At 47.8% G+C, this 24,276-nt stretch overlaps 1 protein-coding gene across 1 annotated transcript; it reads right to left on the reverse strand.

The window, feature by feature from the left end:
- Positions 1-1,651: 1,651 nt before the first annotated feature.
- On the reverse strand, positions 1,652-22,962 carry DNMT1 (DNA methyltransferase 1). Its single transcript, XM_069767076.1, has 34 exons — positions 22,613-22,962; positions 14,391-14,433; positions 14,163-14,270; positions 11,756-11,951; positions 11,425-11,497; positions 11,043-11,124; positions 10,695-10,741; positions 10,536-10,584; positions 10,370-10,453; positions 10,172-10,281; positions 9,952-10,070; positions 9,343-9,435; positions 9,113-9,264; positions 8,842-9,029; positions 8,522-8,699; positions 8,339-8,436; positions 8,109-8,259; positions 7,919-8,034; positions 7,193-7,394; positions 6,979-7,112; positions 6,717-6,890; positions 6,211-6,435; positions 5,878-6,070; positions 5,117-5,207; positions 4,929-5,051; positions 4,558-4,840; positions 4,338-4,479; positions 4,081-4,247; positions 3,808-3,985; positions 3,102-3,297; positions 2,852-3,015; positions 2,490-2,606; positions 2,308-2,398; positions 1,652-1,970 (listed from the first exon to the last, which is right to left on the reverse strand). The coding sequence occupies exons 1-34, from the start codon at positions 22,666-22,668 to the stop codon at positions 1,936-1,938; spliced, it is 4,458 nt and encodes a 1,485-aa protein (XP_069623177.1). The 5' UTR covers positions 22,669-22,962; the 3' UTR covers positions 1,652-1,935.
- Positions 22,963-24,276: the final 1,314 nt, after the last annotated feature.

Genomic DNA, 24,276 nt, shown 5'->3' on the forward strand with positions numbered 1-24,276 from the left:
CCTCTCCCTAAGCTCAGATCAGCAGCAGTAAGATGGCGGTCGGCGGGAACGCCTCTTTATAGCCCCTGTGACGTCGCAGACAGCAAGCCAATCACTGCAATGCCCTTCTCTAAGATGGTGGGGACCAGGACCTATGTCATCACGCTGCCCACACTCTGCGTTTACCTTCATTGGCTGAGAAATGGCGCTTTTCGCGTCATTGAAACGCGACTTTGGCGCGAAAGTCGCGTACCGCATGGCCGACCCCGCACAGGGGTCGGATCGGGTTTCATGAAACCCCGACTTAGCCAAAAGTCGGCGACTTTTGAAAATGTTCGACCCGTTTCGCTCAACCCTAGTGCTCACCACACTCACATTTGGAGGAGTCTAGTTACAGTAATGAGATCACTTGTGGGGATGAGGAGGAGGGGGGGGGGGGGGGGTTCCACTGTTGAGTCATATCAGGGGCTCTCCAAATGCAACTTGGCATGTAATTCCAGCAAAATTTTACATTTTAAGAGTGAAACAGTGCTGCCGTTCACCCAAACAGTAGTTCCCCCCCCCACATATATGAGGCATCAGAAGGAATTGCACAACAATTTTTGGGTAAATTTATTCCCTTTAATCCTTGCAAAAATTAATATTTGGGTCTAAATTAAAATTTGAAAAAAAAAAAAAAATTTCCTTCCACATTTTAATTCCTGTGAAGCCCTTGAAGGGTTAATAAACTTCTTGAATGGTTTTGAGCACCTTGTGGGGTGCAGTTTATAAAATTGTGTCACTTGGGTTTTTTCTGTCACACAAGCCTCAACGTCACTTCCAAGTATGATCACAAAAAAAACAAAAACCCAGTAATCAACTTTTTAACCCTTATAACTTAATATAAAATGGGTTAAAAATTGTGCAGATGTAAGAAGTAAACGTGGGAAAAACTATTGTTACAATTTTTTTTATACCAGAATCAAGTTTGAAAATTTCAACATTTGATTTTTTTCCTTTCCTGCAAAAAGAAATGTCACCATCATGAAGTACAAAGTGTCACAAAAAAAAAAAAAAAACAATTTCAGAATCGGTGGGATCTGTTGAAGCTTTCGAGCTACCATATAAAATGACTGGAAGGTGAAAACCAGGTGTACAATCTGCTCCTCATTAGATATAGCCCTCCTCCCTGTCTACAAACCTACTTTTATTCCTGACCATTGAGTGTGGCTGTACTGTCTGTGGGTGCTCTTGATGACTGCACCCTTTTGGCTCGAGTATACAAAACATACCATCCCATAGGAAACTGGAACCTAAAGCAGAACGCTCTAGGATTGCAATTCTCCTTTTGCTTCCTTCCCGATAAGCCAAGAACTTGTTTAGCTTTGTGTCATGAGGTGAATGTCGCCTGCACAGGAGGAGGCGCTGTGCACTTTAGTGGCAGCAGCCAGCCCCTGTGGTTCCTGTCACCCTGCCCCCAATGAAGCACCTGAGGAATTAAATACGTATTAAGCATTTCTTACAACTGCAGATGAAGCCAGGATACTTCATACACATTAGCAAACGTTTCCAACCCTCCATGGCACGGCAGTTCGCCCCTTGGCCAAGAATTCGCGTTTGGCATCAGTGTTATAAAGCAGTTGGACCACAAATCTCTGTCTCCGGTATGGAGCCTCAAAACAAACGCTGCAGATTTCAGTCCCAAGATTTGGGTTTTTTTTATTTGAAATATTACAACATATAAAAACCTACTTATTAGGATTTCCACAGATACAAAGAGGAATAAAATGCAGCACAGCAAATAAAAGTTGATGGTCTGTAATAAAAACATTTTTTTAAGAAAATGTCACTCCGGTTCAGTTAAAAAGCCAGATAAGGCAACAAGAGGCGCCAGACCGGGCGGATGTCTGCCGTGCACACACGTAAAAGGTACAGGATGGACACAAGTGCGGTAGAGGTAGCGGGCCGATATGGGGGTTAATCCATCTCCATTTTCTCTTGCTTTACAACATCTACAATGCAGGAGGAGAAAAAAAAAAAAAAAAAAGTTAATATATACACAGCTCCATGAAATTTGCAAGAATACAGCAATCCTGTAGCCGCCAACTACACCAGAGACTTAAAAATGAAGTGATGCTTTTGTAAGGAAGTACCCAATTTCCTTACCCCCAATTACGTGAGGGCTCCAGTGCACTGTTACACCTCCTTAAGTGCTGTCGATAAGCGGCACCACACAAGCCATGTTCAGCATCATCGCCAGCTTCTGACTTATTTTATCGGATTAACGCATATAAAGCAGAGCCCTCCTGCCGGCTTCTAAGTACCGAGGAAGGGGTAGGTAATACATACCTGTTTCTTTTGCCTTCAGGTTTGCCACGACACAAGCCTTAATCTCCAAGCCAATTGCTTTGGACAGCGGCGGTGGCACAGCATTACCCACCTGGTGGAAAAGAAAAAACACCCCCCCTCAAATCATAAGATGGAGGATTATGTCACCATCTGTCCACACTCAACCATCTCATCACCCGTACCTGTCGGTGTTTGTCCAATACGTTGCCAAAAAGTCTGTAGGTGTCTGGGAAGCCTTGAGATCGGGCACATTCTCGGACGCTCACCACTCTGTGCTGCTCCGGATGAAGGACACGACCCTGAGGAAAGCAAGAGGAACCAACGGTAGTGTTTGGCATCAAGTGGTCACGACATTAGAGTATTCCCATAAGCCATGAGACCCTGTTGTAAGTGTTGTGTCAGTTTAGTAATTAATACACCATCACTTCATCGGTGGAGGTGGTGCAGTCTGTGGGAACCTGATGGGAAGTTCTGATGTAGCACTGAAGGTCCTGCACTGTTAGGAGATGGGACTCTAAGTATAGGGGACATGACGCTCACTTACTTGTTTACCCATGGGCTCAGGGTTAGTGACTGTTGTGCTGAAGAAGCCGTCCCACTCCAACCTGCCATACAAGCCTGCCCAGTGATTGTGCCTGTTGCCCGTATGTGGCAGACACCAGGGAATGAGGGTGTTGAACTGGCGGTCTGCAGGGTCACACTGTTTACCTAATGGGAAAAAAAAAAAAAAAAACATTTATCACACACACCAATGTTAGATCACCTTCATATATTTACAATAAAGCCATGAATACCTTCAGCACAGGAGCAGACGCCCCGTAGAGCTCCGCTGCTGTTACGTCCATTCTTCTTGTCGCTGTGCGAGTACCGGAGTTTGCGGGTGGTTGTGCCATCAGATAGACGGACTTCGATGTTGGGTAGGTCTCGCCAGTCTGAGCCTGGTGCAAGAGGTATATGCCTCATTCTGGCAGCCACCAAAGCGCTCATATCCTGAAAAGACCAGAGATGATAATTAAGTGTCACAAAAAACTGCACCCACTCCATATGTATAACTGGTATGGTTGTATAGACACTCCTCTCCAAAAGGATATCATTTATGTAGAGCTCAGATGTGCCACTCATGAGAAATCAAATATGGAGGCTATATGCAAATGGTAGTGCCAGTGCACCCGAGTTAGAAGCTCCCGATTCATTAAATCAGAAAAGCTGGGCAAATGGCTTAAGGAGTGAAGAGCGCCCTGATGGTACAAAATTTGGGGCATAATGAATGCTGTGGTTCATGATTTTGGACTAGTTGCGGTCAGCATGCCCCCACCCATTTCATTGGAGCTGGGCAAAAATGGTGCAAGAATGCCGAGAGTCACATGATTTCATGCACAGTTGTGCCAAAATTACGCAACTTTTCAGAAGCTTTTTATGCCAGACTACTAGCAATAAAAGCTCTGAATTCAGGAGAATGGGAAAATGTATTGGCTTGAAGAGAAATTTGACAATCTTCACCTTACAGATGTGATCCCTGAGAATCGGCTGATACTGTGAGCCTCGAATCTGCCTTTGGAACCACGACTGCGGCTCGCCATTGTAGGAGATCTCCAGGGCAGCGGCTCCGTTACGGATCTCTGGCAGGTCGGACATCGTATCCCGCACGGTGATGGTTCTGAAGAGGCTGGAGTTTGTCCTGAATTATCAAAAAGGATGAAAGTGAATTTCCAAGAGGCGATCGAGGAAAAGGTTTCCTTCATCCAGTGTCATGCAGTGGTATACTGTAATCACCTCGTAATGTTGCTCACGTATTTCTTTTCATCCACCACAACGTTCAGCTGGCAGGCCCGGGGTGCAAAGACATGCAAAGGCTCAGGGAACATGGGCAACTTCTCTCCCGGTGCAGCAGCAAGAACGATGGCTCTTCTACGAGTCTGTGCCACGCCATACTGACCGGCCTGAATTGACAAAGGTCCAAAATCACATATAACATGAGGAAGAGTCCGGTTATCATTCCTTATTACAGTATAGGCAGGGGAGGCCTTTACCTGCAGCACGCCAAAAGTACACTGGTATCCCATCCGAACCAGACAGCGCAGGGTTAGTTTCAGCACCATGGAGCTCTTGAATGATACAAAGTTCCTTACGTTTTCCAGCAAGAAGTACTTGGGCCGGTAATAGTCACAGTAACTGAAACAACCACAAAGTGTTAAAGCACTGGACAAAACGAGGCTCAGAAGAGCATTAGTGTCCACACAAGCCTCTCACCTGAGATAGGAGACGACCAAAGAGTTCTTGAACTTGGAGTATGTTCTGGAGTTGAACCGGTTCATCCCACTGAAGCCCTGACAGGGTGGTCCTCCACATAACATCTCCACGTCACCCTTCTGAGGAAGCCGCTGGCCCAGAGAGTTTGTCTTCTCACCAGCCATGACCAGCTTCAGCAGAACATTGCAGTCTTCTGTAAACACTGTCGTCCCAGGATTGTTCAGCCTGAAAGCTTGTGCAGCCGGGTCCCACATCTCTATGGCCCATTTGGTCTCACATATTCCTAAGATGGCAATCAAGAGGTTAAATACAATATGGATACGAGGAGGAGTGCGGTATTGACTAATCAGTAGAGGCTTTGTGGTCTTCACCTGCTTGGTGGAAGCCTTCAGAGAGACCACCGCAGCCAGAGAAGACATCTAGAGTGCGAAGTTTGGGTACTTGATCCTCTGTCCGTCTCTCGTCCTCACACTGGGCAGACATTTTTCCCTTTCCTGCAAATATAAGGAGTTAGATTTTGAAGACCTCAAAGTAGAACATGTTACCTGGACGGTCTTACCTTTTCCTTTGCCCTTCCCCTTGCCTTTGTTCATAGAACTACGGGCATGGTTCGGAGGATCTTCAAAGCTCTTGGTTTTTGCATTATAAGTCTGATAAAAATAATGAATAAAGTGCTGTTAAGTATATAGGGTCATATAAGCACCATTATGTAGAGCTGCGATAAGCCCGACACATGGGTCAGCTCTCACCATGCCAGGAGACGCTTCACTACAGTACCTAAACTGTTCAGGGCACGAATATAGCTCCTTTCCATAAAGTATTAAGGGGGTTTACAACAATAGGGCTGGGACTTTACCTAAACATGACCCTAAGCAGCCACGATTTTGAAGAGCCACTGTGATGTTGCTCTTCATTCTATGCACATGCAAAGACATGCAATCCCTGCCGAAGATGCTGCGTGACTAACATTGATGCCCCCCACCCATCAGCTATTCTCAACATCAGCTGGAACTGAAGTTACGTAGATGGTGGCCATTACATTTACACCCCAATCAAATCAATTGGGGCAGACGTGCAGTACCCAGCCACTATTCTGTCAGTCACAACTAAGTAGCTCTGGCTGACATCAGGAACAGCATGGATCGTTGGGTGTGCCGAATCTCACACCTCCAGTCATTGAGGATTAAAGTCCTGGACCACCTTTTTAAACCCTTCCTGAGAAGCCAATTTTAACGTTTGAAATATTCCTCATGGCCACCAATATAAAACCCAAAATCTGCTTTTACAGAAGCCTGATGTATCCACAGATTATTAATCTACCTCCAGAAAGTAGAAGCGGTCCGATCCACCGGCTGAGTATTCTGGAATCGGCTCGGAAAGATCTTCACCATATTCAATGGTGCAACGACCCTGAACGTCTTTGAAGTCCACAGTCGCCTCCTCGTCGCTCCAGTACAGCAAGTTGATATCTGCGTGGTAACTCGCCTTCACGCCCTTGTGTGTATTCTCAGGCCTGCAATACAAAGACGTTTTAGGTGGAATTACCATAAGGTTCATCTGCATAGGATAGATGAACAGATCTCTGCCAAGCTGTCTGGTAGCCACACTTGCTGTGGCACACTTCTACTGAACGGATGAGCCCTGAGCAGGTACCTGTAGAACTTGTACACCCGCAGTTTGATATCAGATTCATTTGGTTTCCCATTGCTTCTTTTGTTGCAGTAGATTTCCTTTATGCGGCCGAGTCGGTAAGGCTCTGGAGCATCCAGATTGCTTCCCTTAATGTAGTCTGAGGACTTTCGGTAATACTCGGGGTACAGCTCCTCATCCACGTCATCTTTCTTATGAGACCTCTTAGCAGGACTGCCCAGCCTGACACTAAGAAAGTGATGGAAATAGATCATAACTCTTATAAAAGAGTTCAATGTGACGGAGAGCATCTGATGAGGATTGCAAGCTGCGCCTAATCCCAAGTAGGAGCATTACTGTGCTGGAGACATCAAGGCCAAGTCCTATGGTGCCTCTATCACCACTTCCGAGGAAGATTAGGTCTATTGTCCTGTGACATTTGCCATTCAGTGCCATTAGTAGCCATGACTTTATATAAGAGCTGGTGTCATACCCACATATCACAAGTGCTTGTTTGTTGGTCCTCGTACCTGAAGTTGAAAGCATCAGGAAGGAGCAAGACACCATCACCGATCTTGTACTGGGCGCCGTTCTTTGTGGCCATGCTGTAGCAGACTTTTCCATCAAAATCGTCAGCAATGTCAAAAACTTTGGGTATCTCCCTCTGCCTAATTTCTGCCAGCCTGGCACAGCTAGTACAGAACCTTAAAAAAAAAAAAATATAAAAAAAAAAAAAATTAGGCAACACACCACTTTAAGAAACGGCTCCATTTTGGCGGTTTGATCACATACTTGTGCTTATTGTCCTCTGCTGGCTGCACTTTTGGAGGAGTCTCAAAACGAGCGTACTCGGGATCGTACCACAACTGGTAGAAGTAGGACTTCCCGTCATCTTCCACCTCACTATTCTCTTGGTCCACACCGCCCTACGTTTAGATATGAGATGTATCATTGAAGATATGAAGCTGGGAATAGTTGTACATACAGTGATAAGTTCATTGCTCACCTCCATGAACCAGTCTTCTGCGGGAGCCTTGTAGACCACCACAACCTTGCCGTGAATGTACGACAGCTGCATGTCTTCACATTCATCCACAAGGAACAGCTCTAGAGGATCAGACGTGGCTCCGAGGACAGTGTCTGTACCCAGGCAGAACCAGTGCGCATGGAACATGGGGCCATTGGTGTCCTCCCACATGGATGTAATCCTAGAGAAGGTGCAAAGAAATTGGGGATGTTCAAGAACAAAATCCAACAGGTGATGTGTTGAGTCCTTAATTTAACCCTCCGTCAGGGGCAATATGTTTCATAACGAGTTTAGGGGCATTGCGCTTGTCTGGCACAGGCTAGAAAATTGCCTATATTTTCCTTTTTTAAAAATTTCAATGCTCTAAAAGGGATCAGTTACCTTAATAGGAATGTAATAAATGAGAATACACATAATCAGGTGTAAAGAAAATGTTTAATAACCAGAAAAGTATGGCGTTTCCAAGACAAACCATTGAAAATAGAGAAATGAAACTAAGTGAGCTACGCCTGCCAGATCAGTTGCCCCTGACTGACGGTTAAACGCCATCAATATTGATCTCTCGATGTAATAGTGAAGTTGACCAACCCCCTTTAAATTAACCAGTGTCAATGTTCACATAGGTTTGGAAGGAATTTCATACACTTCTGGTCCTCAGGGGGTCAGGACAGCATGCATGTAACGGACACTCGTTATAGTACGTACCTTGCCAAATACAGAGGCTCTGTGGGATTATCAGGACTCACAGATACGCAGTCGCCAACTTCGAGGATTTCATCGTCAATAGACACTTTAAGATAATATTCCTTCTTCCCTTCACCCTGAAAACCAGATCAGATTAATACTTCTATCAGAAGTCTCGTGTAGGAGGTATGCGATGTTAGGGACTCCTTACCTTCACTGGGTCTCCTCGCCAAGAGATTCTGTTCTTTTTCTCTTGCTTCTTTTTACGCCCCTGGAGGATCTTCTTAGGAGAAGGCATCTCGGGGATATTGTCATCCAGCTCCTCATCTTCATCAGCCTCCTTTACAGCCAAGTTTGGACACCTAATAACAGGTCAGTGTACGGTCAGGTATTATCCCAATGGGTCACGATTTAAAGAGCAATTACACATTAGAATGTTACCTCCTCTGCATACAGGCCTGCTTATTGCGGCCGGTGCCTCCAAACTTCACCATGTCTTGACAGGCTTTACATTTGCCACAGTCTGGCTGTTGGCATACCTGGGTAGAGAAACCCGAGTTAGGTGCTACAAGGTCTCGCCTGTATTATGAGCGATTAGGTGACCAATACCAAGCCGGGTCGTACCTCACATACTCCACAACGCCTGCGCTTGGCGTTCTCCTTGTCATCATTGTTCTCAATCTGATCGGAAAAGAAAGTGTCGAAGATCTGGTACACTAGTCTGGTTGTGGTGGCCTTGGTTGGTCCCTTATCCTTGACAATCTTTGTGGGATGTCGAATTGCTTGTCTCCTCACAGCCCGCCTGAACAGGGGAAAAGACAGGAGAAAATAAAAAATAGAAGTCCATTCATGAAATAGATAAAAGGGCTATTCCCATTTCACAGTGATGCAGCATACATCACTTTATGATAGATGGTTTCCTACCTCAGGGACTTGTCACCCACCTCTTTCCCAGTGTGACACCAGCGAGTTTGATGAGGTCCCTCATACAAGGGGTAATAATGACTGGCTGTTCATCGCTGTCAGCAGCGTCATCATAGCTCTCCACCTGCTCCACCACAAACTGTGCGTGCCTCAGAAGAGAGTCTTCAGTGAAGCGGTTGAAGTTAAGCCCTGATGGAGGGACGGTCGTCTGAAAGGAGATGAGAAGTTCACGCCTCCGCCAACCGGCTGGGCTGAAGAACCAGCGAGGAGGTCCCCACAACCTCATCTCACCTCAATCTTGTTCAGCAGATCTTCATAACTAACATCTGGATTGTTTTGGAGAAACTCCACCACGATTTTACTCATGTAGATTTTCTCTTGCATCAAGGCAAAGATCTGACTGTACTCCTCGCTTGGGTCCATCAGGAAATAATCGGCAAACGCTATGGAGAACGAGAAAGATGAGCGTGTGCAGATGACGAGGCTGACGAGTTATCGGATGAAGAAACTGAAATACTCACCAGTTGTAAACCCGATCAGAGCCCTTTCGCCTCCATCAAAGCCAGTGATCCACCAAGCATTAATAGGGCCAAGCTTCTTAGCCCTCACCCCACCTGTAAGGCAAAAGTTACATTAAATCAAAAAGCCAATGATTCATCCGAGCAAGCCACAGTTCTACAGCAACTATTCTCACTGTGGAGACTATCCCACTGGCAAAGCCTTACAAACTAAGTGATGACTCCATAGGGGGGGGGCTAGAATCATTTTGTGCCAACCAAGTATCTGACAAGTCAATGGCTTCTGAGGTGGACACCTTTAATAGGTGGCATCAGATCCAGCTCCCTTCTGGAGAAGACCCAATTTGCACATGGCTAGGCCCAATGGTAGGATCCCTACAGACCCCACCCTGTGATGACAAATGTGACTTTAGAAGGTTATCGATTATCCATTTTTTATCTCATGATGGCCTAAAACCATGCAAAATAATTCATACCAAAAAGGTGGCAAATTACAGCAAGAACATACTCTGCTCCACTTCAGCTGAACAATTAGTCTTTAACTTCAGGGTACAAAAGCAATCAATCTTTATGAATCGTCCCCCAAAAATACGACTTGAGCAAACCACTCACCATCCAGAGCCGGGCTGTCGTCATAGATCGGCTTCACCACGCCGCTGAAATACAGTTCGACGTTCTTTTCAATCAAGCCAGAATCGAAAGGACAGAGATGACCCCTCTTGTCATAGATGCTAGAATAGAAGAATATATACACAGGGATTTAGATAACTGTATATAGAATAGGAAGAAGCAGGTGAGAGACTAGGAAGAAACCGAACAGAATAGGATGCACCTGAAGCAGGTAACCTTGTGCTGGGGAAGGTCTTCATAGCTCTCAAAACCATCTTCATTGGCGTCAAACAGGGACAGGCGCTCATCTGTTAACATTTCTGGTTCCTCCAGCTGGAAACAAAAAGATAAAATACATTTTTAACCTTGTTCTCATAGAAGCAGCTGCTTATTCCAAGCAGTAAAATCTGACTGCACTTACTGCATCGTCTGGGTCCCCCTGAAAGTACTTGAGATCTGGGTCATCGAGATACTGCCGGCAGTCAAGGCACTTTGGAGGTGGTGTCTAAAGAGAAGGTGGAGAGGTGCAATTGAGGTACAAGGTCTTCGCTTTATATCTTGTGGCATCAGATGTGATAAGAGTTTACCTTTGGTACCTGAACAGTTTTGGGCTTTGGGGTTTCTTGTTTGACAAGTCTTAGAGAAAAAAAAAAAAATAAGGTGGCTGGAAAAACCAAGGTCAGGAGGACCTAGAAAACAACGCTTTACCCTACAACATGCTGATTGTCAAAGCTAGTCATCCTTACCCATCTTCCTCCTTGGGTTCTACCTTCAGCTTCTTCTCCACTTGCTCCTACAAAAACAATTCTAACATGAATGAGAGGGTCGTAAGATCTGAATCCACCTACTAAAGAAGAAATAGCCGATACCAGAGAATAGAAGACCAGTACACAGGAAAAAAAAAAACCCACACACTTCTTCCAAAAACCAGCACCGCCCCTTCTGAGAAGGATGTGTGTGGCATTACTGGCCAGTCCTGGTCACTGTACTGGGTTGCAGCTGCCATATTGGACAAACCAGACACGTGGGGTATGGTGTCTGCCATCTAATCCTGGACAAATTCCTATTTTTATTTTTAAATTAGGCCATCTTACCTCTTCAGTGTCCTCTTCCTGGGAGACTTCAATTTCAGGTTTCACGTCACCATTAACATCGTTAGACTTGCGCTTGCCGGGGCTAAGGTGGGGGGGAGCCAAAACACATGCTTAGTATAATGCAACATGATAGGGGGGGGCGGGGGGGGGGATGTATATGCCTGAGTCTACAAGCAGTTGTCAAGTGAAATTAACAGGTTGCAGGGGAAAGCTTCCAGAATACGTCAAGTCCACATTTGTGAATGGGTGAATAACCAAAATAATGACTCAGACCTGCGCCAAGTAGTAAAAACTTAACCCAGGTCCTTCAGCATAGCCGCCCCTTCCCCCCCCCCCCCCCCCCAACAAATATCCCACATGATATACATCTCTGTAAACTAACCATTTGCTGAACATAGACAGGATGGTGGGCTGTTTACTGCCATTTTTTGCAGGTCGTCCACGACCAGAAGATTCTACAGATTGAGGGGGAAAAAAAAAAAAAAAAAAAAAAAAATTCATTATGAACAAACCGGGAACACAATTGATGTTATAAACAGAGGTCACGGTAAAGCAAAGAGACTGCTGCTGGAGGGGGTCTAAAGTCCAATTATTCCCCCTGCTGCCCCATATTGGGGAAGTGAGTTTATTAATGGAGACTGAGCAAAGGACCATTCTCTAAAGGGTCATAAGCCTTCACCAACACCTCCTAATATTTAGTAGGCCACAATTACTTTTGTTCTCTCCGTTGGTCTTGCTCTTCCTCCCCTTGCGACTTTTAGAAGCAGGCGTAGTCACTTCCTCCATCTCCTCCTCATCGCTGCCACAAGTGCCGTTCGGAGAGCAGCCGTTTGTCTCGCCATTCACCGTACCATTTTCAATGTTTAGTTCCTTCCCGAGCAGAGCCTTCACCTTTTTCAGATATCGCTCCTAGATAAAGAGGGAGGAAGATTAAAAATTTTAATGTGCTTATCTTTGGAGACTAACTAAAAGGGAACCTTAACGCAAAGTCCGATCTGTGGACAGCATGGCGTGGAGACGCCGAGGAGGATGACAGATTGTTGTAGAAGTTATATTGAATCGCTTCTTTCAACCATTGAAATCTCTTGTCTGTGTGACTAGCAGTCCAGTGGGTGGTCCTACCGAGTAGGTCCACCCACTGGACTCCTATGCATCCAAAATTCAAGGATGAATAAAAATGCAAGGTTTGCCATCTATAGCCTTGTTGCTGCACTGTATTGCTGGCTGCAGAATGAGTAAACAGAGACCCAGATAGGGGCACAATGCAATGTGAAAGCATTAGACTGTCGGTGCATACATCTGAAATCCCCCGCAAAACGGGGTCCGAACGCATGTGCCGATGCAGCCACAGACTAATGGTGACAGCAGAGTGAACACATGCTCTGCAGTATATAGTTTTTAGGAGTGTACGCTTACAGGAGACAGACACTTCCCAGACAAAAGTGCACATCACAGCTCACTTATGCTCTGTCAACATTACAGTCTATGGCTTTGTCGGTGCACGTGTCCGGACCCAGTTTTGCGTGGGATTTCAGATATATGCCCCAAATACAAAGCAATGTGAAAGCAGCAACTCTTATCTGTCTACCAAGTTATGACTACATCAAAGTTGAATGTACAAGGAGGGAGTCAAGCACCTGTAAAAGTCACAATGGAGCAAAGATTTTTTTTTTTTTTTTAATTAAACTGATTTTCCCTTTCATACAGAATAAAAGCTCACAGACAGCCTGAAAAAGGTGAATATCCTTCAACGACAAGGTGACGCAACATATCCATTTTATTCAGAACACTTGTCTTATACAAGTTGGAGGTTTCTTCCCATCCTGAAAACTTTGGGACTGGCCATAAATATTTAAAGGGAACCCGTCACCCTGTTTTTTGAGATTGAGATATAAATACTGTTAAATAGGGCCTGTGCTGTGCGTTACTATAGTGTATGTAGTGTACCCTGATTCCCCATGTATGCTGAGAAATAACTTACCAAAGTCGCCGTTTTCGCCTGTCAATCAGGCTGGTCAGGTCGGGTGGGCGTGTTCACAGCGCTCTTTTCTTCCCCCAGCTTTCCGTTGGTGGCGTAGTGGTGTGCGCATGTCCAAGGTCCGGATTCCCTGCGCCCACGTGAAGACACAGCGCGCGATCTGCGCTGTCATCCCTTTCATCGGTGGGGGCGGCCATCTTCCTGGGGCCGCGCGTGCGCAGATGTAGTGCTCTGCTGCACGGGGCTTCAGGAAAATGACCGCGGGATGCCGCGCGTGCGCAGAAGAGATCGCGGCGGCCATTTTCCCAAAGCCGAGTTTGCATCTCGGCTTTCGGAAAATGGCCGCCGCGATCTCTTCTGCGCACGTGCGGCATCCCGCGGCCATTTTCCTGAAGCCCCGTGCAGCAGAGCACTACATCTGCGCACGCGCGGCCCCAGGAAGATGGCCGCCCCCACCGATGAAAGGGATGACAGCGCAGATCGCGCGCTGTGTCTTCACGTGGGCGCAGGGAATCCGGACCTTGGACATGCGCACACCACTACGCCACCAACGGAAAGCTGGGGGAAGAAAAGAGCGCTGTGAACACGCCCACCCGACCTGACCAGCCTGATTGACAGGCGAAAACGGCGACTTTGGTAATGTATTTCTCAGCATACATGGGGAATCAGGGTACACTACATACACTATAGTAACGCACAGCACAGGCCCTATTTAACAGTATTTATATCTCAAAAAACAGGGTGACAGGTTCCCTTTAAGACGTTGGACCTGCAGACTGCCGTAGTGCTCAAGATGGGAGTTTCCTAGGACTTAGAATTGTGCTCCAATAACTAATAAGCAATTATCAGATCTGTAGGAGACAGTGGTGGGGTCTAGCTCCTACCCATTAATATTTAGCAGGCAGTTCTGCAGACTAGTCAGAATACCACGCGAGATCAATGGTCCATCACAAGGCTAGGGTTGTGGTACAATCCTGGAGAAACCCCCTTTAAGAACATTGGCAAGAAGGTTATCAGCTTCATGCTGGCACAGAGGTTAGGTACTATGACATCCAGGGCCATAGTGCAGACCTCTGGAAGCCATATGAAGGCTGCACACAGATCTCAGATATGGCCACCAGCAGACGGGCCGTACACCCTACCTCGGAGAGCTCCTCGCTGTTCAGCTTGGTTTCCAGGTCAGTCAGCTTATCCTTCACATCTGCTTCCAGGTACTCCAGCACCAGACTCAGTTTCTGCTCAACACATTCCTATGGAGGGGACCAGAGATTAATAAAACAGGTCTGGGAGGGGGAAGATTTATCTCCAGTACCAGATTAACAGAGTTACAACCGTGCTAGACCTCATAACCCTGGATGTGATGCACATACCTTTTCAGAGAGTCCATCATGGTCCTTATCCAAAGCCTTCAGCCTAGAAGAGAAAGAAAAAAAAAATATATATGATAAAGAGAACATGCAGAAGAGTATCAGGTCCTACATATCAAGGTGGCACAAAATCCACCTGTCTGGACAAGCGGGTGTCCACTTCTGCACACTACGTATGACCGGGCATGCAGCGGTGACACAGGACATCCAGCTGGCAGATCTGCAGGTGGTGAAACGGCCGGCTGAGTACGGTGTCACCGAGAACTCCCTGGGCAAGCACAGCAAAGCCAGGGAGCGTACTCCCAAATTACCATGCCTGGTCAGAAAGTGAGATTTTCACCCATAGATGTGAGATAGTTGGGAAAAGCAGTGCCCCATCACTAGTCACCCACCAATTAAGATATCACAGGCCAAGTGCTAAAATGTTTAGAAACACAAAAATCAGTAAAAGACCGTGAAGGGCGAGTCTCAAAGTAAAATTAAAAAAATGTTGACCAAGCCAATATGGTAGTTTAAGGAAGCAGACAGATCCTGAGGAGAAGAAAAAAACCCGCTTAAAATCAATCCACTTGTCAAATTCAAAGGGTACTTCAGCATTAAGTCTTTGTTGGGATGCAGTCAGTGCAGCACTTGAGAATTGACAATTTTTGCCCACTCATCCAATGCAGTAGCTAAAAGTCTGTCAGGTCACCCACAGATTTTTCTATTGATCCAGGCTCTGGGCCAGTCAAAAACCAATCTTCTGGTGAAGTCATTTTGTAGACTTTGTGGCCATTTACGGTTGCCATGCTGAAGGGTAATATTTCTTCATCTGCAGATTTTTAGCAGAGGCCCTGAAGATGGCTGCAAATCAACTCTTCATAATTCCCTCCCCCTTGAATAAAGCCCAAGTTGCTGAAAAGCAGCCCCAAAGCACAATGCTGCCTCCACAATGCATCACTGTGGGTATGGTATTTTGGTAATGTGCAGTGTAGCCTTTGCACCAAACGTAACTTTTGGAATTCTGGCCAAAAAGTTCAACCTCGTGACAGACCATGACAAGTATTCCCACATGCTTTTGCAAGATTCGATTTAGGTTTGTTGTAGCCAAGCTTGGATGTTTTTCCTTGTAAGAGGCTTCCCATCTTGCCAGAAAAAGCAATAGTGTGCAAAAAACACACCATATATATACACCCTCTGGCTCAAGACAGAATCAGCTGTGGAGGATATCCACTAATAAAACATAACTTTTAATATTAAATGCTAAAAACTGCACATCCAACAGGACACAAACGAAAAAAAACATACAAAGTGCTCAGGTGAACCAGTGCTCAATAAAAAAAAAAAAAAAAGAATGGTTGGATCTCACCCAAGCTGCCGGACACTGTATACTTCCGTACGACACAGTAGAGATCCAATTAGATGAGGAGGGGCAGGGCTGAAGTAGTATGTCTACCCTGTAACCCCTCTGTAACTCCTGTCCTGACAAGGACAGGCCCCAAATGGACCTTGCTCTAAGGGACCAGCCCACCCAATATGTATAAAGGCAGAGTCCCAAAACCTCTTGAAACGTAGAATCTTCCTCCCTACGCGTTTCAACTCCGGTCATGGAGAATCATCAGGGGAGTCATATGGAAAAAAGTGCCAACGGGCACAGAGATGTAAGTCCGTCTAAATTGTGGGGCCTGCAGTGGCTAGGTAACCCACGCTGGAGATGACCGTCTGTGTCCACAGTCTCTTGCCACCCTAGCCCACAGGCTAGATAGATAATAAAATTGTAGACTGGGGTAACATGCAGTACTTGTCAAAAATTCCTGCAGCTCCTTTAATGTTGCTGTAGGCCTCTTGGCAGCCTCCCAGAACAAATCTTCTTTGTATTTTCGTCAATTTGAAGGGCATCCAGTTATAGGTAACTTCACAGTTTTGCCAAATTTAAGCCACTTCTTGATGTCTGCACAGTGCTCCATGGTTTATCTAACGCATTGGAAGATATTTGTATCCCAAGTTTGACAATGAGATGCCTTTGCCGTGTTGTAAGCCATTGTGGCTTTTGCTGTAAAATGCAACTAACACAATTGGTTAGAAAAAGGTTATTAGAACAGCAAAGCTTTATATGGGGGTTAGTCAATCACTGTAAATGATGACAGCTGCACAGTGACTACTATGTAACACAAGTGTAAGGGTATGTGTCCACGTTCAGGATTGCATCAGGATTTGGTCAGGATTTTATGTCAGTATTTGTAAGCCAAAACCAGGAGTGGGTGATAAATGCAGAAGTGGTGCATATGTTTCTATTATACTTTTCCTCTAATTGTTCCTCTCCTGGTTTTGGCTTACAAATCCTGACATAAAATCCTGACCAAATCCTGAACGTGGACACATACCCTAAGAGAGCAGTCAGATGGCTGCGTTACTTGCAGGAGGATCCCATTGCAATCCATGGCCTGGCTGTATGCTCTCATGAGCCAGGAGTGACCTCTACATACAAAAAAATAAAATAATCTTTTACAACCTCACTTTTATAGCAGGGTTGTCTGTTCCTCATCCAGTTTATGCCTTCCAGACAGCCATAGAGAAAAGGAAAAAAAAAAATAAAAAAAAAAAAAAAAATTCTACCTGTTCGGAATAATTGTTACTTATACACCTGACGTATCAACGGCCTTCAACTTGATGAACGCGCTTTTAGGAAGCTCGATATTGTGCAAACCTAGATAGAACCACCAGGGTCTTCATCATTATCTTGATTGCATAAAGCCATCGGGTTGCTGGTCTTCCTCCTCGCCTCGTTCCTTCCATTTTTCTGACCATGATGTCCTTCTCCAGTGATTGGACACATCATACGAAAAGAGAAGTAGGCAAGTTGTAGCTTGGTGATCTTTTTCTTCGAGTGACATTTCTTGCCATCCATGGTATGGATAACGTTCTTCTCCAGCAGTACATTTCAGAAGGTGTTGATTCTTCAGGTCTTGTTTCTTTATCTTCCAGGTTACGCATCCTTAAGTGAATACAGAAAAGACCAGACTATGTACGGGCAGTTTCTTAATCAAGTGATGTTAGATTAGTAGATTTGTCCAGTGACTCCATGATCGGTTTGCCCATACCTATTTTATTGACTTCTGCTGTCATCACAAGATCTCGAGTTATCTATCCAAGTAGGTTGAAGTCCTTCACAACTTCTAGTTAGTTGTCATCCATATTAAGTGTGTCCCAGTAACCGGCAGTGAATATCTGTCTTTGTGTAGAGTAGAAGTCCCATGTTTGAACTTTACATCTTGACACTCCATCTAATGTGTCATCCCGGCATTGATAACTAATCGAGCAATTTTGATTCCTTCTTTTTCTGCAAGTCCGACCTTCCTGACAATAGCTTCTGTGTATAGATTGAAGATAATGGTGAAAGGGTGAAGCCTTGTCCGATGCCTCGCTTTACATTGAACCATGCTGTGTCCCGTTAGGACTGTCGACGCAAAGGTTCCTAGTGAGACCAGATGGTTGGTCACACCAATATCCTTCCAAAGTATCTGGTAATCAGTGAAAGTGTTTGCCGTCGCCGATGAATACTCCTGACTGTAGTGTACCTTGAAGAACTGAAAGCAAAGCACGGTCACACCTAATCACTGTTTGCTTTAGATTTCACCTTTGCTCATTCCCATGGTTTTTAGTAATTCATTAAAATAATAGATTTATGCCAACACTCACTTTATAGCTTTTTTTTTTTTTTTTTTTTTTTTACAGAATTAGGCTACGTTCACATTAGCGTCGGCGACGCAACGCACGCAAAAACGCTGCGTTTTGCGACGCATGCGTCTTTTTTTGCTGAAATTTGGATGCAAGAAAAATGCAACTTGTTGCGTTTTCTTGGTCCGACGCTTGCGGCAAAAAAGACGCATGCGTCGCACAACGCAACAAACAAACGCATGCGTCCCCCATGTTAAATATAGGGGCGCATGATGCATGCGTTGCCCGACGCAAACTAGCATAACGCTAGTGTGAACGTAGCCTTATATATTCTTATACAGAATTTACACTATTAGACAAAACTGAGTGTCCCTGAGGTGCAGAGGAACAAAGATGCAAATGGTGAGGTCTACAGGATGCATTTGCACACAATGCAGTGCAGAGTCCACGACAGATATGTCCCATGTGGGCGGGGGATCTAAAAGTCCCTTGAATGTCTCATAGCTGAGCATTTGCTACTATTGTTACTCAGATAAGGCAGTGATATGCAGAGTCTCCATTTACCCTGCAAGATCAGCATGGGCAAGCATTGGTCAAAGAAGGTGAAGCACTTCTGGGCAGGTGGCTACTAACCCCCTGTGTTTTCAGCGCCTGCACCAGTCTTGGCCCAGAGCAGTCACACAACTGGCAGATTCTCCTGCACTCGGACAGCACTTTCTCTCCGGCTGTTGATGGGACATCATTGTGATCGGCAGTCGGCTCCTCGCTGCCCCATCTGCTGAGATAGGGTTCGTTTACATGGACTGGCCGGCAGCACATTACGACCACCGATCGGTAAACGTTTACTGTGTGAAAGCCTGTACACAGACCAGTCTAGGCGAAGTAATAGACTGCTCAGTGCACACAAGCAGCCATAGTTCTCTGTAGTCAGAGGCCCATTTACACAGCACGATGCCCCCTCGATAGCAAGCATCTTCTGTGCTGCACAATAAGTCATTTCACCCAGTGACAGAATCCTCAGTGCATGAGATGTGAGGACTGACAAGTCTGCAGTAAGCGACTGCAAACTCAGCTTAAAGGGAACCTGTCACCCCCAAAATCGCTGGTGAGCTAAGCCCACCAGCATCGGAGGCTTATCTACAGCATTCTGTAATGCTCATCCTAAAAGATGAGAAAAAGAGGTTAGATTATACTCACCTGGGCGGGCGGCCAGATGGGCGTCGCAGTCTGGGGCATCCCATCTTCTTACGAAGACATCCTCTTCTTGTATTCACGCTGCGGCTCCTGCGCAGGCGTACTTTGTCTGCCCTGTTGAGGGCAGAGCAAAGTACTGCAGTGTGCAGGTGCCAGGAAAGGTCAGAGAGGCCCAGCACCTGCGCACTGCAGTACTTTGCTCTGTTGTACCTCAACAGGGCAGACAAATTACACCTGCTCCGAAGCATGAAGACAAGAAGAGGACGTCATCCTATGAAGATGGGAGGTCCTGGACCAGACCACGACACCAATTGTACCGGGACCGCCCCTGGGAGAGTATGATATAACTCTTATTTCTCATCTTTCAGGATACATCGGGGGCTTATCTACAGCATTACAGAATGTATTACAGAATGATGTAGATTAGCCCCTGATGCTGGTGGGCTTAGCTCACCTTTGATTTAGGGGGTGATAGGTTCCCTTTAACAGGAACCTGTCACCAGCAAAAACACTTAACCAGCAGCGTTACTAACGTAGCAGAACGCTCAGAAGTCTGTGGGCAGAAAATGAACCCACTCTCCCCCACAGCATTCATCAGTCATGAGGTGGTGGCGCTGGTTCAGTACTGCTCTGAGTATACAAAGCGGCCCGGCTAACAGACGGCCCCAGAGCAGAGCCAGTCGGCGGGGGATCAGCTACAGCCACCCAGAGCAGCGACTGAACTGCCCCAGAGACAGAAAGCGAATGCTGCCAGGGGGGGAGGAATAAAGTTAATTTTCTCCCTGCAGCTTTTGGCTAAAGGTACCGTCACACTAAGCGACGCTGCAGCAATACCGACAACGATCCGGATCGCTGCAGCGTCGCTGTTTGGTCGCTGGAGAGCTGTCACACAGACCGCTCTCCAGCGACCAATGATGCCGGTAACCAGGGTAAACATCGGGTAACTAAGCGCAGGGCCGCGCTTAGTAACCCGATGTTTACCCTGGTTACCATCGTTAAAGTAAAAATAACAAACGCTACATATTTACCTACCGCTGTCTGTCCTCGGCGCTGTGCTTCTCTGCTCTGGCTGTGAGCACAGCGGCCGGAAAGCAGAGCGGTGATGTCACCGCTCTGCTTTCCAGCCGCTGTGCTCACAGAGCAGCAGAGAAGCACAGCGCCGAGGACAGACAGCGGTAGGTAAATATGTAGCGTTTGTTATTTTTACTTTAACGATGGTAACCAGGGTAAACATCGGGTTACTAAGCGCGGCCCTGCGCTTAGTAACCCGATGTTTACCCTGGTTACCAGCGAAGACATTGCTGAATCGGTGTCACACACGCCGATTCAGCGATGTCTGCGGGGAGTCCAGCGACGAAATAAAGTTCTGGACTTTCTTCCCCAACCAGCGACAGCACAGCAGGGGCCTGATCGCTGCTGCCTGTCACACTGGACGATATTGCTAGCCAGGACGCTGCAACGTCACGGATCGCTAGCGATATCGTCTGGTGTGACGGTACCTTAAGTGCGGGCAGGTTACTAACGCTATTAACCTTAAGATTAACCCCACATCTGCAGACCAACAGTGTTACCCCCAGGTAATCCATTTAACACCACTTATTTCACATTAGCCAACCAATTTTTTTTGTATAAAGCACAAATCAGAGCTTGTCGGCTGGTGAGAACCATGGCCGCCTGTGAGCACTGATCCATCTATTGCAGACCATCTCCTACTGTGAACTGTATGTAAACAGGATAGTGCACCATCAGCGATGGGTTACTGATCAGCAGACGCATGGCCAGCAGAGCGCCCCCACTGACAAGAGATCCCCAAAGGTCCACCCCACAGACCCCAAAGAGTACCCCCCCCACACACACCTGAGGCATCCCCACAGATCCCAAAGGAGTCCCCCCACTGACCCCAAAGGAGTCCCCCCCCCCCACACACACCTGAGGCATCCCCACTGACCCCAAGGAGTACCCGCCCCCACACACACCTGAGGCATCCCCACAGATCCCAAAGGAGTCCCCCCCACCCCCACACGCCTGAGGCATGTCCACCTCCCCCCCCCCCCCACACACACACACACACGCCTGAGGCATCCCCACAGACCCCAAGGAGTACCCCCCACACACGCCTGAGGCATCCCCACAGACCCCAAGGAGTACCCCCCCACACACACACACACGAGGCATCCCCACAGACCCCAAGGAGTACCCCCCCCACACACGAGGCATCCCCACTGACCCCAAAGGAGTACCCCCCCACACACACACACGCCTGAGGCATCCCCACTGACCCCAAAGGAGTACCCCCCCCCCCCACACACGCCTGAGGCATCCCCACTGACCCCAAAGGAGTACCCCCCCACACACACACGCCTGAGGCATCCCCACTGACCCCAAAGGAGTCCCCCACCCCACACACACGCCTGAGGCATCCCCACAGACCCCAAGGAGTACCCCCCACACACGCCTGAGGCATCCCCACAGACCCCAAGGAGTACCCCCCCAACACACACACGAGGCATCCCCACAGACCCCCAAGGAGTACCCCCCCACACACACACGAGGCATCCCCACTGACCCCAAAGGAGTCCCCCCCCCCACACACACACACGAGGCATCCCCACTGACCCCAAAGGAGTCCCCCCCCCCCCCACACACGCCTGAGGCATCCCCACTGACCCCAAAGGAGTACCCCCCCACACACGCCTGAGGCATCCCCACTGACCCCAAAGGAGTACCCCCCCCCCCCCACACGCCTGAGGCATCCCCACTGACCCCAAAGGAGTACCCCCCCCCACACGCCTGAGGCATCCCCACCGACCCCAAAGGAGTACCCCCCCCACACACACACACGCCTGAGGCATGCCCACAGACCCCAAAGGAGTACCCCCCCACACACACACACACGCCTGAGGCATGCCCACAGACCCCAAGGAGTACCCCCCCCCCACAGACCCCAAGGAGCCCCCCAGTATCCCCACCCATCTGCAGAGTCTCAGACTCATCACTGTCTGAAGTGTTCTGGATATTGGAAAGTTGCACCAGGATTAACCTCATCTAAAAAGAGGAGCCTCTGTGGCTGGGACTTGTAGTTCCCCATACACAGCACCTCCACATTCATAGCAGTCAGTTACAGGATATCCTGATAGCTTCTTGGACTTGTAGTTCTCTGCAGTAGGATGTGATGTCAGACACGTACAGGAGGGCATGCTAGTACTTGTAGTGCACCAGGCAGCAGCCAAACACGGCTATAAGGGGGGACAACACCTAGCATCCTACACATTACAAGGAGTGAAGGATTGGTGTCATGCTGATACTTCTAGTACTTCTCACAAGCACGGACCCCTTTAATAAACCCCGATGACGTCATGCAGGGCGCCACTTACCGCTTCCTGACGTCAGCAGGCAGGGCGGCGGGAGGAGAGGCCTGGGCCGGCATCATACGGGGAGCACACGGACAAAACCGCCAAACGACAGCGGAGAAGATAACGCGGGAAAAGCCGCCTTTCCCGCCAACACAAGAGCCGAGAGGACGGCTAGGAACAGAAGCAACACTGAGGCCCACCGGGAGAAAACACCGAGCACCGGAACACAGGAGACACCGGCAGCACGCGAGCTCTACAGCTTTTCAAATGGCCCCGGGATCACGTGACTCCGCCCCTTTGCACACACACACACACACACACTCTCTCTCTCCCGCGCTTTGTGTTTACGCGCGAAACCCGGCCGTGACGTCAAGGTTTAAAGGTCAACGTGGCGGGAAGAGTGCGCCTGCGCAGTGAAGGGTGACGCTTCCGACGTCTATTCGGCTGCTCTGTTGGTGGGAAGGCCGCAGTGCTGACGTAATGGGGAGGGTTGCCATGGTGCTGCAGCCTGGCTCTAGTGCTGAGAGCACTGTGCTGAGAAGGTAGGACTGAGGTAGAGAGTGTCAGCCTCTGTTCTCACTGTGCAGAGAAGGTAGGACTGAGGTAGAGAGTGTCAGCCTCTGTTCTCACTGTGCAGAGAAGGTAGGACTGAGGTAGAGAGTGTCAGCCTCTGTTCTCACTGTGCAGAGAAGGTAGGACTGAGGTAGAGAGTGTCAGCCTCTGTTCTCACTGCGCAGAGAAGGTAGGACTGAGGTAGAGAGTGTCAGCCTCTGTTCTCACTGCGCAGAGAAGGTAGGACTGAGGTAGAGAGTGTCAGCCTCTGTTCTCACTGTGCAGAGAAGGTAGGACTGAGGTAGAGAGTGTCAGCCTCTGTTCTCACTGTGCAGAGAAGGTAGGACTGAGGTAGAGAGTGTCAGCCTCTGTTCTCACTGTGCAGAGAAGGTAGGACTGAGGTAGAGAGTGTCAGCCTCTGTTCTCACTGTGCAGAGAAGGTAGGACTGAGGTAGAGAGTGTCAGCCTCTGTTCTCACTGTGCAGAGAAGGTAGGACTGAGGTAGAGAGTGTCAGCCTCTGTTCTCACTGCGCAGAGAAGGTAGGACTGAGGTAGAGAGTGTCAGCCTCTGTTCTCACTGCGCAGAGAAGGTAGGACTGAGGTAGAGAGTGTCAGCCTCTGTTCTCACTGCGCAGAGAAGGTAGGACTGAGGTAGAGAGTGTCAGCCTCTGTTCTCACTGCACAGAGAAGGTAGGACTGAGGTAGAGAGTGTCAGCCTCTGTTCTCACTGTACAGAGAAGGTAGGACTGAGGTAGAGAGTGTCAGCCTCTGTTCTCACTGCGCAGAGAAGGTAGGACTGAGGTAGAGAGTGTCAGCCTCTGTTCTCACTGCGCAGAGAAGGTAGGACTGAGGTAGAGAGTGTCAGCCTCTGTTCTCACTGTGCAGAGAAGGTAGGACTGAGGTAGAGTGTCAGCCTCTGTTCTCACTGCGCAGAGAAGGTAGGACTGAGGTAGAGAGCGTCAGCCTCTGTTCTCACTGTGCAGAGAAGGTAGGACTGAGGTAGAGAGTGTCAGCCTCTGTTCTCACTGCACAGAGAAGGTAGGACTGAGGTAGAGAGTGTCAGCCTCTGTTCTCACTGTACAGAGAAGGTAGGACTGAGGTAGAGAGTGTCAGCCTCTGTTCTCACTGCGCAG

Source organism: Ranitomeya imitator, chromosome 4, assembly GCF_032444005.1.
Source record: "Ranitomeya imitator isolate aRanImi1 chromosome 4, aRanImi1.pri, whole genome shotgun sequence".
NCBI classification, from domain to species: Eukaryota; Metazoa; Chordata; class Amphibia; order Anura; family Dendrobatidae; genus Ranitomeya; species Ranitomeya imitator.

Bases quoted from the DNA above. Each gene is read 5' to 3' on its own strand.
- DNMT1 (XM_069767076.1), bottom strand. From the start codon at position 22,668: ATGATGCCGGCCCAGGCCTCTCCTCCCGCCGCCCTGCCTGCTGACGTC. The intron at 3,298-3,807 runs GTGAAGATTGTC...TGGTCTTTTCAG, and splicing joins TCAGGGATCACATCTGTAAG to GATATGAGCGCTTTGGTGGC. The intron at 2,607-2,851 runs GTAAGTGAGCGT...TGCTTTCCTCAG, and splicing joins CTGAGCCCATGGGTAAACAA to GGTCGTGTCCTTCATCCGGA.